This window comes from Caloenas nicobarica, chromosome 25, assembly GCF_036013445.1.
Source record: "Caloenas nicobarica isolate bCalNic1 chromosome 25, bCalNic1.hap1, whole genome shotgun sequence".
NCBI classification, from domain to species: Eukaryota; Metazoa; Chordata; class Aves; order Columbiformes; family Columbidae; genus Caloenas; species Caloenas nicobarica.
In genome coordinates, this window is record NC_088269.1 from 2,177,433 (window position 1) to 2,191,148 (window position 13,716).

Genomic DNA, 13,716 nt, shown 5'->3' on the forward strand with positions numbered 1-13,716 from the left:
GACGCACAGCTCGATCCCCGACCCTGCTGCCGGCGATTTTCCAGCTCTGCCCCACAGCTCCAGTCCCCAGGCCATGCCAAAAACACGAGCAGGCATTTGAACGTTGGGGCCAAACCGGGATGCAAGTGCCCGAGTGGAAGAAAAGGAACACTGATTTCTGATTTTCATTTGAAAAAGATCACAGCTCATCAGGGTGCTTGCGAGCCCTACCTTAAACCTGGGAAACAAAACCAGCATTCTCCTCAGCTCTCCCACTTCAGTCCAGCCTGGAGCTTTTGAGATGTACATAAATTTTAGTTTTATCTGAATGCAGACACTGCAGAGCCAAGATGAGTCAAAAAATCTCACCTTCCCAGAGGATTTTTCCCAGCTTTTCTTACAAACAGATCAAGGTTTGCCTACACGGGTCACAGCAATGGCAAGACAGGATAACACACGGCAATGCTGACAGGCACACAAACCTTTCTAAAGCTGAAGGTGCTCACGTTTCACATATCACCCATCACCAAACCAGATTTAAGGAATGCAGATGTACTCTATTTCTGCTTGGCTCTTGCTTTGCCAGAAACTTTCCAGAGAGTAAGAAATACTTAGAAAAAGGATCCTGACACCCCTATTCCCGGTTGTGTGCTAGTGAGCCCTGGATGTACCCAGAGACCACAAGATCCCACATGCAAGAAGAAATAAGCACTAAGCATCTTCAAGAAGCAGCTAAAGACATTCACTCCCAGAGGCACACAGCAGCAGGCCTCCAGGATCTGCCAGGAAGGATTTTAAATGAGAATGGAAAGTTGAATAGAGAAATCCCCAGTTTTCTTGCAAGTAAAAGTTACCTCATCTGCCAAGTTCAGTTTTCCACTCTCTGTGGTATTTTTGCACACTATCGTTTCTCCACCCCTATTAACTCCTCCGGCTTTGGAAAAGGCCCCACGATTTAACGTCAGTGAAGAACTAGAAAAATTGCTGTTCAGGCTGCACCTAACCAGGTGGGGAGGTGGCGGGAGGTGGCAGGGGGTGGCAGGAGGTGGCGGATGGCAGGAGGTGGCAGGGGCTGGCAGGGGGTGGCAGGAGGTGGCAGGGGTTGGCGGGAGGTGGCAGGGGGTGGCAGGGGGTGGCAGGGGGTGGCAGGAGGTGGCAGGAGGTGGCAGGGGATGGCAGGGGGTGGCAGGAGGTGGCGGGTGGCAGGAGTTGGCAGGGGCTGGCAGGGGGCGGCAGGAGGTGGCAGGGGTTGGCGGGAGGTGGCAGGAGGTGGCAGGGGATGGCAGGAGGTGGCAGGAGGTGGCAGGGGGAGGCAGGGGCTGGCAGGGGGCGGCAGGAGGTGGCAGGGGTTGGCGGGAGGTGGCAGGAGGTGGCAGGGGATGGCAGGAGGTGGTGGGAGGTGGCAGGGGGTGGCAGGGGGTGGTGGGAGGTGGCGGGTGGCAGGGGGTGGCAGGAGGTGGCAGGAGGTGGCAGGGGGTGGCGGGAGGTGGCGGGGGGTGGCAGGAGGTGGGGGGTGGCAGGGGGTGGCAGGAGGTGGCAGGGGGTGGTGGGAGGTGGCAGGGGGTGGCGGGTGGCGGGAGGTGGCAGGGGGTGGCGGGTGGCGGGAGGTGGCAGGTGGCAGGAGGTGGCAGGAGGTGGCAGGAGGTGGCAGGTGGCAGGGGGTGGCAGAAGGTGGCAGGAGGTGGCAGGAGGTGGCATGGGGTGGCAGGAGGTGGCAGGGGGTGGCAGGGGGTGGCAGGAGGTGGCAGGAGGTGGCATGGGGTGGCAGGAGGTGGCAGGAGGTGGCAGGAGGTGGCAGGTGGCAGGTGGCAGGGGGTGGCAGGGGGTGGCAGGAGGTGGCAGGGGGCGGCAGGGGGTGGCAGGAGGTGGCATGGGGTGGCAGGAGGTGGCAGGGGGTGGCAGGGGGTGGCAGGAGGTGGCAGGAGGTGGCAGGAGGTGGCAGGTGGCAGGGGGTGGCAGGAGGTGGCAGGGGGTGGCAGGAGGTGGCAGGAGGTGGCAGGCGGCAGGAGGTGGCAGGAGGTGGCAGGGGGTGGCAGGAGGTGGCAGGAGGTGGCAGGAGGTGGCAGGTGGCAGGGGGTGGCGGGAGGTGGCAGGAGGTGGCAGGTGGCAGGAGGTGGCAGGTGGCAGGGGGTGGCAGGGGGTGGCAGGTGGCAGGGGGTGGCAGAAGGTGGCAGGGGGTGGCAGGGGGTGACAGGGGGTGGCAGCACAGCAGCTGTGACGGGTCCCGGCCACATCCAACACGTCAGGACATCTGCTGGGTGGAGGGGACAGTCCTGCACTGCCAGGGACACAATGCTTTGGGCAACATCAACACAGACCTAGTGACATGAGAAAACACACTTCCCTGGGGCTCTGGACCTTTCAGAGATGTTTTACCTTCCCCTGCTAGCAAGAAGGACCTTTGAAAGCATTTACATATTAAAAGATGTTTAAATAATTTTAAGAAGTTTGTTCTGGCAACGTGCTACAAACTTTCAGCCACTGTCTGCATCCAACGTGATTTCTTCTGTAGGTCGTTTAATTTCAATAAGTTATTTTATAGTTCTTTCTTCAAAAATGTGCATTACACTCTCCAGCAACACCAACAAAAAAAGAGAATCCTACTATGCTTTGAGTGTCACTCGTGTTCCCATCAGCCTTCCCTATGACTCAGAAGGGGCTTTGTATACCAGAATTAGAAAAAGCAGTAATTTCTTTCCCTGCCAAAGGAGGGAACTCCTCATCTGCACAAAGCCAGGGGAGCTTGGAGGAACAAGTAGGGTTCATGTGCAAGGAGCGCCCCACAAGCAGACCCAGCGCAGCCCTCCCCACCGCGGCCCCGACACCACCCCCAGCGCAGCCGCCAGAGCAGCCTCTGCCCCTTGCAGCCTCAACGCAAAAATAAAAGAAGTTGCTGGAAACGGCCCAGCCAGGACTCACCATTTTGACTCCTTCCAGCTGCTGCGGGCACCATCCTGGTGTCCTTCCCCTCCCCGCTCTGTGGACAAGCGGTTCCTGAGGCGTGTGTCACCAGGATCCCCTCAGGCAGCCATGGCCGCCCGTTCCTGCCCTCGCGGCCCAGCCGTGCAGCCCGGGCCTGCTCCCGGGAGGGCTCGTTCAGAGACAGCTGGCTAACCGGGAACCAGCCCAAGACGGGGGGTGGCCACACGCTCAGGGCTACTTGGCAGCCTGGGGTTCGTATGTCCTTGCCTTGGACCAACTTTGCCGCAAAGAGATGTTCTCTCTGGGGCCGTTTTGTCCTGGTGCCTGTTGGGTGACGTCTGCTGCGATGGGAGCGCCGCTCGGTTCCCTGAGCGGGGAACGGGCTCGGGGACCCGAGCGTTTCCTGGGGCTGGCGGCTGACTGGAAGGGCAAACCAGCCTGCCTGGCTCTCACTACACTGTTTTTCTGGTTTTTTTCCTCAATGTAGTGATGGAACTTTACACAAAGCCCAGCTGTGCAGCCACTTCTGTGTAAACGCGTGTCCTGAAAAACCCAAAGCTACCACCAAGCCTTGGCGGGTTTGCATCATCTCTTCTGAGTTTGGGCTCTGCTGAGGTTTAATTTCCCTTGCATTTTTGTTTTCACCTGTCCCCATCTGAGAAAAGCAACTATGGTCTCCATTTAAAAAGCACTTTTTGTCCGAGCGAGAGAGCAGGACCTTTTGAGTACTGTGGCTTCCCTCTTTGCATTTCCTAGATACAAGTTTAAATAAAATACAGTGAGAAAATCCAGACTGAGCCTGGACTTTCAAGGTTGCTGAGGAAACTGCTAGCTCACATATTCAGAGGAAGCTAAAATGCCTGGGCTGACATGCTCAGCTGAAAGAGGCCAGGCTGAACTTCTTCACGCTCTGTTCATCTTCTTTGTGGAATAAAATATTCCAACAATATCAAAATTCAGATGAGTTAGTGATAGTTAAGCAGAAAGGAGGAAAGGACTAATGGCAAACGTGAGAGGAAACATGCTTGGTTATTTCTAGTAGCCGTTACGCCTCGGTAAAGGATGCCTTGGTTACAGGTGAGTTAGCTGACAAGAGCGGTTATCCTGGGTACCAGCGGGGAGTAGACAGACAGACAGACAGCTCAGGCCTTGTCACGTCCAAATGAAAACAGCTTTTGTGTCAGGCAGAAGTGCTCTGGGCTGTTGGGAAGAAAAGCATCGAGTTCGAGTTCTCCAGGATGATGGAAAGCTGGTTTTACGGGAAAACTTTTTGACCAGGGTTCTCTTGCCTCCTGTTTCTTTCACTAGTCAATGAATCTTATGGAGCACAACACAAATTCGTGTAGTTCTTTAATAATAACATCAACGTCAGCAAGAGTAATGACTGAATTAAACAAATGACACATGCAACAAACAGAGGGAGTAAAAACATCATTGCACAGCACTGGCTGAACTGACGAAATGTTAATTCAACATCGAAACAGAAGGCTTGGTTCTTTGCTGCATCAGCACCACATATAAGGCAATTTTACCCACTGGTTACCCTCAACTCTTGCCAGAGCTCCCAGAAGCCAGACATTCCCCCCTTCCCCAAAATAAACAGTGACAGATGATGCCTTCACACACCAAGGAGTAGAGAGAGAATTCGGATGACCACAAAGTTCATGTGGGTGAATGCTTCAAAATACAGCCAGCAACAATTTGTAACATTTCAGCAATTAAAAAAAAAAATCTGAATCTTTGTCAAACGCAGCTGCTTAATCCTTTGAGGCTGCAAGACACTGGCAGAAAGTTTTGCACGAAGGAAAAGCAACGGGAGTAATCAAAGTGACGTCTTTAGAGCAAATGAAACAGCCCTTTATTTAATGCCATTAGACATCTGCTTATTGCTGTTTAGACCAGCCTATATGGGAGCATGTGCAACTAGTAAACAGTGAGACCTGCTGAAATCTTTTGAAATTGCAGAGCAGATGTAGTGCCACTCAACTCCTTTTGATCTATAATGAACGTTTACTTAAAAATCGGCTAGTGTGGAATGATAGCCTGTGTAATGTGTTTCTAGGAAACTTTTATAGACAGAGAATACATAGGGTACCATATATCAGGATATGGTACGCCAGCTAATTCAACCTCACTTACATAGCATTAATTGTCAGTGGAAGGTGATTTAAATTCAGGACCAAATTTTCACTCTTGATTGCCTCCCCATTAAGTTCCTCAGTTAACCTTGAGGGACTGGCATAAAAAGAGTATGATTTTTAGAAGCATGTGCGGTACTTTGGGAAGCCGTTTTAGCAGCCACATTTAGGTTGATCCTAAATACAAGGCCAGGTCCAAAGTCCGCCACCAAACGTGCTCTGATTTTTCTGAAAACGTTACCAAGGGTCCCCCCAAACCGATTCACTCCATGAGTGCTCTGCTTTGGCACCCAGCAACCCCACACCCGTTTCATTTGTCTCTGCCCACATCCCACCCTGGATCCATCCGCAAAACTCTTTGCCAGTGGACCAAGGGAGCTCTAGTGCTTCAATTAATGCTATGTAAAATAGGTATTCGTCACTACAGGAAATATTTGTACATTTATTAAAAAGAAATACAACCATAAAGAAAAAAAATACGACAAGCACAGCTTGATACGATAACATGCCATGAAATGTCATTGGCTTTATAATAATTTACTACAACTTGAAAAATGTTCTTTTATCCACAATGGATAGGAAATGCTTCCATCTAACATATGGTAAGCATGCAGTAACAATATGTACAACAAAAAATTTGGAGTTTGTTTTTTTATTCATAAACTGAATGACTACACAGGGGTATTTTAAAAGTATTGTTTTTTCTAGCCTGATCTAGGTTTTATTTTTCATCTTTAATATCGTAGCGGGTTTTTTTCCCTTAGTTTGGGGATAATGAAAATTTCTATATACATCTGCAAGAAGTTAGCTTTAGACATGGAGTATAGACTGCTCTTATTTTTCCCCAGCAGTAGGTTTAGATTTATTGGTTAATTGACTTTAAAAAAAATTCTCATTGCCACATTGTTGAAAATTGATTTCCTTTCCAAACTTTTTTGAAATACTGAGGATCTGTTAAAAGAAATATCTATTGATCCTGTATTACACTATTCCCCGTTTTTACATCTTTCAGCGTGAAAACAAATCAGAGCTGTTTAAGTAGATCCCATCCATCACAAGAGGGAGTCCAACCAAACTGGTGTCAAGGTGTTAAAAGCTTCCCACTCCCACCTATGATCACAAAGTCGTCCTGTTGAACGAACCGTGGCCTGTAGCTGCTACAATCACACATAGTGAGTAGTAAAACTGTTGGTTTTACTCCTAATAGGGGACTGCTCTGTGCTGCCTGCAGACAAAACAGTGATGAGGGAGAATTAATCAGCCTTTTTGCAGAACAGCCAGCCTTGGCTGTAGATTGAGCCTTGAGATCCATCACGACTGACGTATTTATTTCAGCTAAGAGATGACACACTGACCTGGCGGTGGGTAAGGCTGGAGAATGACAGACAGACTGACTTCATTCACAAACATCCTTACCGAAAGGGTCCCAGGTCAAGTCTCCACTGAGTCTTTTTCGTCTGTTCCTTTTCCTCTTTGAGCATTTTTTTTTACTTTTTCCTTTTTTTCTTTTTTTTTGCTAGAAAAGCTAGACTTAATATTTCCAACAGCACTGAAGTACTTGGCAAAGCATTTCTTTATCTGGTAAAAAATTATATGATTATGAGAACCCTTAGATATTCATAGAACTGCAGCTACAAAGACGGTTTACCTCTCATGACTTCGCAATTTCCAGAGAGAGTAATTTTGTGAGAACTGATCCTGAAAGTGAGTTAGAGAGCCAGAGGTCTGACTGAGGTGCTGAGTGATCTCACCTATTTCTAGCACTGTGTTGCAAAGGCAGGTGCTCAGAAGGTTTGCTATAGGATAAAACGTGCGTACGCAATATTGTGGAATATGGTGGGGGTCCCGTGAGGGTGAGGCGAAAGCATGGAGAAATGCAGCCAGTGCATTTCTTGGCAGACTGATTCCCATCTTGCATGTCCGGTGTGTTGATTTTTGACTTAGTCAACAACTGCTAATGGAAGTGATGTTGTTGAGAGTTGACAAGAGTGAGTAAGCACACTGGCTCTTCTTCACTATGAGTTTGGAAGGCATCTGCTACTTATTCAAGAAAGGAAAACAAAAAATAAAAAACCAAGTGGAAACATTTCTAGGGCAATTTACAGAAAGGGCAATTTACAGAAAAAACAGAAATGCATCAGTGGTAACCATTTCAAACCGACAATAACAAGGAGCCCAAGCAGACTGGATTTAGAGAAACTGATACACCTAACCTCTTGGTTATATTCAGAAACTTTCCTTTTAAAATGTAAACCACCGCTGAACTGCAGAGCTATTAGATGGACGTAATTAGTCCAAAATGAATGCAGAGACTCTTCTGTCTACCACACCTTTCCCAGATTCCTTTGCTTGATTTTTATGAACTCCTCTGTCCCACTGGTAGCGCTGAAGGCTGACCGGTCATCAATTACTCCTTATCCTCAGGGGATGGGGTCAGAGCCTTGTGACAGACTGACTGGTTTATTTTTCCACGTAATTAGTTTTCCTAGTGGCACTCCATTTTCACTCACCTGCACTTCCACATATGAACATATGCAAATCCAGACACCAGCGACCTACCCCTTCTCCTGTCCGGGCCCTCCGAGATGACAATACCTTCCCTTCTCCAATTCATGGTCCATGGGAACAGCTGCCTGTCATCAATTCTGTTCAGATTTACAAGGCTTTCTGTACTCCCAGACCTGCTGTTGTCATTATTTGCTTGGCAGCTGGCATGTGAGCAAGACGTGATCAGCTTTCTGTTCTATACCTTGAGTCTTGTACTCTGAAGTTTGTGCAGTTGTCTCTCAGTAACTAGCCAGGATGTCTGCACTTGGAAGAGTCTTTTGCAGTCGTTCCTCGGGGAGAATTGTCTTTCTGGAGAGCTTCCTCTAGTTATTCATTCATTTTTTTTGATATATCCTGGAATCACCATGGTAAGGCACAGGGAAGTGTCAGGGACAAAGAAGGGGGAGAGCCTTGCTGAAATCGCTTGAGTTATTTGCCTTGTTCCTGCAGTCTCTTGGCTTTTCTTGCTTTGATAGTTTGGTGGCACTGATGCACAAGGGCTTTTAAAAACAAAAGAAAACTAAAGGAGAAACATGACTACAAAGTCGTTCATTCTGTTGTCACCCATTGAAAAAATGGTCCGGCTTCCTCTAGCCCCCTCCACCCCCCCCCCAAAGATGGATGTGATACAGTACTGCTGAAAAAGCCTCTCGAACGCTTCTGGAAGAGCCGGGAGCAAGGCCAACCCCCTAGACTGCTGGGCGAGGTGGGGGCCGAGATGGGGGGGGGGCCCGGTTGGGTGGGGGGGCTTGAGGGGGCGGGGGGAGCGGGGGGAGTGTGGAGGAGGGGGACGGGGTGTGGGGTGTGGGGGAGCTGGGTGCAGGGGGGGTGTAGATGGGGGCTGGGGGGTTGTAGATGGGCGCTGGAGGTGGAGATGACGGAGGGTACGCGTTGTTCAGAGGGTATTTGGGTGGGGCCTCCGTGTTCTTCACTCTGGTGAAATTGATGCAACGGCCCTAAAACGAAAGAGAAGAAGTGGAAAGCTGGGTTACCCATCGAGGCAACGGCATCACAGCTGAGATACCCGCCTGGCTGCGTGCAGCTCTGATGTTCCTGGGCACGCCGCGCTGTTCCCTCTCTCAGAGATGGATAAGAGCAAGTCCTGTACAGAGCAACCACGAGGTCAAGCCCTAACAAGAGCTTCTGTAGCGAACGAGGATTAAATCCTCTCATACTGTTTTCTGACTCCAGGATCTTTAAACAGAGCATCAAGTCCTCCAAGCCGTACTGAAGCTGCCAGAGCTGGCAAGAGCTGTTCGTGTTCTCCAGAGCTGGTGAGTCAGTGCCCGGCCCGTGGTCCCTCTGCCCACACCTCCATCTTAACCTTCCAACAGCATGAAAGCTGGACTTTGCACCTTTGGAACCTCTCTCTCCTTCAAATATCTGCTTTTGTGTCCTATTTCTAGTCATTTACCAACCAGGCAAAAGGGGAGATTTGTTTAACTAAGATAGCTTGGAATTTTTCCTGATATACATCCATTCTTCATTAGGATGTCTTGATACTCTAGTGCTCGTGAGAAGCCAGTAAACTGCTTTTCTCATTCTTTGGTGCTAAGCTACAGTTTGTTGTACATTTTTAAACAAAACCTTTGCCCTCAGAGCTATTCTTTTTTTTTTTTTTCTCCTAAGTTCCACCTGCAAAAGATCCCACTGTAAATACTCAAATGTCAGAATCAGCACTACTGTATTATGGATTCATTCTTTTAGATATGAAATCATCCAAAAAGGCACTAGAGGATTTCTGAGTCCATACTTTGTCTTAGGATTTGTGAGTGTGAGCTTATTTTCTGTTTTCCTCTTTCCTCTCCCAAAGTAAATGTTTTTTCCTGGTGAAAAAATGCCAAATGGAGCATTGAGCCCATGCAGGCTGGAGTTGATCTGTTGAGGTAAAAACATCAGCCATTTTAATCCTCTGCACAGCTCTTTATCTTCTCTCTGCTGCACCCAGCCTACGGACAAATACTCTGCAGAAAAGGGACCCAAAGCGAAGTAAGGGAGATGCTGGTAGAAAGGTAGAAGGTGGTGGAGAAGGAGTGAGAGGACCTGCTGTGGAAGGGGCTGACACATAAAGAGATACAGACAACTCCTCTCCAAGCGCTCTGCCAATTCTATCATTGTGCTCTGTGGATGTGAAGAAACATCTGTCTGAGCCTCAGCCGCTCAGCAGAGGAAAGTGGATTCCTTGCAGAAGTGATGAAGTACGCGGAGCAGCCCACAGCTGAGCGCAGGCTGGCTTGTGCAAGCAAAGGTTGTTTAAGGAAAACAAAGATTTCATGGAACCTCGAACTGCATCAAGTTCAAGACGAGGGCATCACCTCAGGGCTGCTCTGAGCACGGCCGCAGCTGAACCCTCTCTGCATGGCTCGCTCTTTGGCTTCAGCTCAAGAATCAGACCCTGGGACAGAGCAGAGACCCACCCAACAGTCACAAATACACCCATGGTACTGCCCTTCCTTGAGGATTCATGTTTCGCGGTTAAGGCTTGTCCTACAGCAAAACACAGAGGGGACAAGGGCAGCGAGGCCCGGCCACTGCTCCGTGAGGCTCCGTGCAGCGGGGACATGTTCTCTGTCCCTTGCACGGGACAAAATCCCAACACAAAAGGAAGTGCCAGAGTAGGCAAAACCGCTCACCGGGAATACTGCACTCCCTCCGCGGCATCCCAGCATCTCCCTGCTTCTATCTGCTCTCTGTGGCCTGGTGTCACTGCTTTTTTTGGTGTCACTTCGTGTTAATGCACTTCACTGTGATTTTAAGTAAATATTGTCGGGCAGGCCTGCGGAGAAAAGCCCCTCCATGAGAACGTTTTCCTTGCTCTAGTTCCACGTCTCCTGCAATGCAACTTTAGTACTTTAAGACTATTACTTGCACGAGTTTTGTTTTCTTTATTTATGTTGAGTATAAAATAAACCCGAACAAAAAGTAGCAGTCCAGGAATCTCAGCCAGAGAACAAAAAGTTGCAATTGTTTTTGTGTGGAGAGATACTCTGTCTGGATGCTCCAGGGGTGAGGTTATGGTACTGCTGATCCAAATGGAACTGAGCGCTGCCCTAAGAGCATTCAAGAGGATGCAGTAAGGCTCAGAAATCTTTGGGTTTGGGGCCAGGGCAGGGCTTGAGGTCTAAAAACTGTCTAGCACCCACGGCAATGCCCAAGCCATGGTCCAAAATGGTTAGAGAGTACATCCTGTGCATCCTGTGGGCTGGCAAAGATTTGACTTCTTATTGATGAAACCTGGCTTGGATAGACCAACAGTGCCATTATAATAAAAAAGGTGCTAGAAATTCACACCAACCTATAGCTGCACCATGTTTGCACTAGTTTTTGTAGTCAGCAATGACCTAGTGAGCCTGTGTCCATGAACTGCTTACACCCATGACTAACAACAGCTCTTCTTCTCCAGTAATAGGGTTGCTTTGAAATTAAAGAGCTCTGTTTTCAAACGTGACTAACTCTGCGCTGTCCTTGATAACCATGCTTTAACATGGACTTGTTGGCCATGCTGTCTGTTTTGAACAAGCAGTGGGACTGGAGTCTGAGCACAAGCTGCTCAGATGCAGAGCAGGGAACAGCCAGCACGGGAGTGCAGATACGAGAGCCAGGCTTGACCCCGAGCAAGCACAGCACGTAGCTGCGCTCATCACATACCTCCTCCCCATTCCCTGGTGCATTACACTGGTCTAACTTCAGAGTTCAAACCTTCTTCCTTTTAAAACAGGCCAGAGTGTGACTTTTTCTCAGCTCAAGCATGCCATTCCCTATCTCCTCCTATTTCCTTTGCTGCCTGGGTCAGCTGCTCTGCGGTGAACTGACAGTGACCTGTTTGGCAACACTTTGTGCTACTGTGCAATGGGTAATTCTGCAGGGCATTCAACACGTGTGAAGGGCAGATACATGGTACGGGCTTCCTCCTCCTTTCACGTGAACTGACAGACCGTGGAGTTCTTGTGTTTATTGCTTGATGTTTCTCTCACCCATGCAGATTGCGGGGGAAACGCCAGACAGGAGTTTTCAGTCCAAATGGACTGAAATGGACTTTGGCAGCTACACTGCGTCAGAGGAGATGGAGAAGCCAACATCTCCTAGGGGAGGAGAACTGTCAGACTGAAGGACAAGGAGATATGCAGGAAACAATTACTATGCCATTGCACAGGAGAGGCAGAAAATGTTTTACTAGTGCCCTGGGTAAAAATGCAAAGCAGACCCAGGAGGAAGAGAGATACTTTAACTGAAAAGCTGGATGTTAAACAGAGCATTAATCTTGTATCAAGCAATATGATAACAGACACAAAAGTGCAGAGGTTGTGCTAGCCAGAGTGTGGCCACAAACAAGTAATCCTAGAGCTCTGGAAGACCCAGGTTTCTCTGAAATGTGTGGCAAACGATGTTTTCCCACCTGCACTTGCCGGAAGGGGGCCCTGATTCACAGCTGGGCATCGTACCCGGCAATTGCAATAGAAAAATAAAACATCAGCATCATCGACCTACTCCATGGTTCAGTGCTGTTTGATCTGGAAAAGTGTCTGGATGAAGATCAAGTTGGCTGGCTAATCACCCATCCATTCAAGCTTTTACAGGGCTCTCCATTGCCAGCACAGTTCAGTTCACCCCACAGATAACAGAAGCTGATGTGAGCAGCAACAGACCCTCTAAATAAATGGGTCCAAATGCCTCGTTCAGCCTTGAGATCTGGACGCAAAACTAGAGTGAGTGTTTGAGGTACTACAGGTAAGAGGAGTGCGGGATCTCTCCACAATCAGTGGAAACCTAAGGACCTTCACATGACTGCGATTTTAGGAGGGTCACAAGTTAGCAGCCCCTCTTGGCTATCCACCGAGGTTTATCACCTCATTTAGGTGTCCATATTTAGATCAGGGAATTGGTGGCACAACATCCAGGAGGCAGGAAATGAACCCATTTCTACTACATGCTACTTGGGATCCTGAAACAGAAGTCACCTTTCACTCCAAGAGAAAAAACTCCTTAACTAGATTAAACCACGGGAGCCAATTCTGTTAGTCTTTCCAGCAGGGGACTGTAGCTGGAGACAGAGAATGGATGAACATAGGGAACGGGGTGTATATTAAAAGGCTGCTGTGTTGAACGCCTTGGTGAGGTTTTATTTCTCCTTCTGCAGCCACGACGCTTCAGGGGGGAGAGTCACAGCTGTGCCTCAGAAGAGACAATTGAAGCAATATGGAGACATTATTGGATCTGAAATTTAGTGGAATCAGCAAAATCAGTGAGGGCAATTCACTCTCGCATTTTATGTTGTTTTTCTAGAGAGTACTGCTTGCAGGCATATGCATAATGAATTCTGCTTGGAGTGGCCTTGCTCTTTCACCTTCGACAGCTAATGATCTCAGGGATGGAGGGAGGCAGAGCTGCCTTTAGGACAACAAAGCTCTCAGCCGTGGGAGGCTCGTCTCCTCTGACCACGGCTCTTGTCCTGCGGGCTCTTTGCATGCGGAGTGCAAGCTCTTCCTTTTGTTCCTCACATCTGGCTGACTGAGGAGGGCTGCCAGGGTTGAAAAAGAAGGGTGGGATTTGGGAGCAGGGGGGATATGAGGCTATTGAGTTCACAGCACAGGGTGGTGGTTGCTGAATGTTCAAGAGAGTGAGCTGGAGCATTTGTGCCTTGGATGCAGATCTGGCAAGCAGAGGTGCAAAGAGCAGCAGATGCCTCTGCCAAGCTGTGGCATTTCCTAGGAACTCCACAGCCTTGGCCAAGCCACTTCCCACCTCCTCCTGCCTCTCTGCTTTTATCTGAGTCTGGAAACTAACTGGGAGAGGGACTATCACTTAGAGCACAGTGCACAGAGACACTGTTTGGGATTTGGCACGTTGAATCCAGCTGCAGGGAGGATGGACCTTTCTCTTGGGACACTGCAGTATTTCCTTTTTCCCTAATCAGCAAGCTCTCCAGCCCCCATCACAGCAGGACTCAAACTAGGAGGACAATTTTTCTTTTGCTCCATTTTGGCCCTGCTCTCTGTGGTTCCAGCTGTTCAGGGTGAGGCTCACACAGTGGAAAGGTAATTTAGGAAAGGTAAGTCGGTCCCAGAGCAGTGACATGCCCTCCACGGTCCTAAAAAGATATCTCTTTAACAGAGGAAGATGGAGCACATTT

The 13,716-nt window shown here is 49.0% G+C and overlaps 1 protein-coding gene across 1 annotated transcript in view; it reads right to left on the minus strand.

The window, feature by feature from the left end:
- Window positions 1-4,251: 4,251 nt before the first annotated feature.
- The window catches only part of ANTXR1 (ANTXR cell adhesion molecule 1), a 104,482-nt gene continuing 95,017 nt past the window's right edge, over window positions 4,252-13,716 (minus strand). Inside the window, exon 18 of the mRNA XM_065651506.1 lies at window positions 4,252-8,542. Within this exon, the coding sequence (XP_065507578.1) occupies window positions 8,276-8,542 (267 nt within the window). The 3' untranslated portion in view covers window positions 4,252-8,275. The remainder of the gene's footprint in view (window positions 8,543-13,716) is intronic.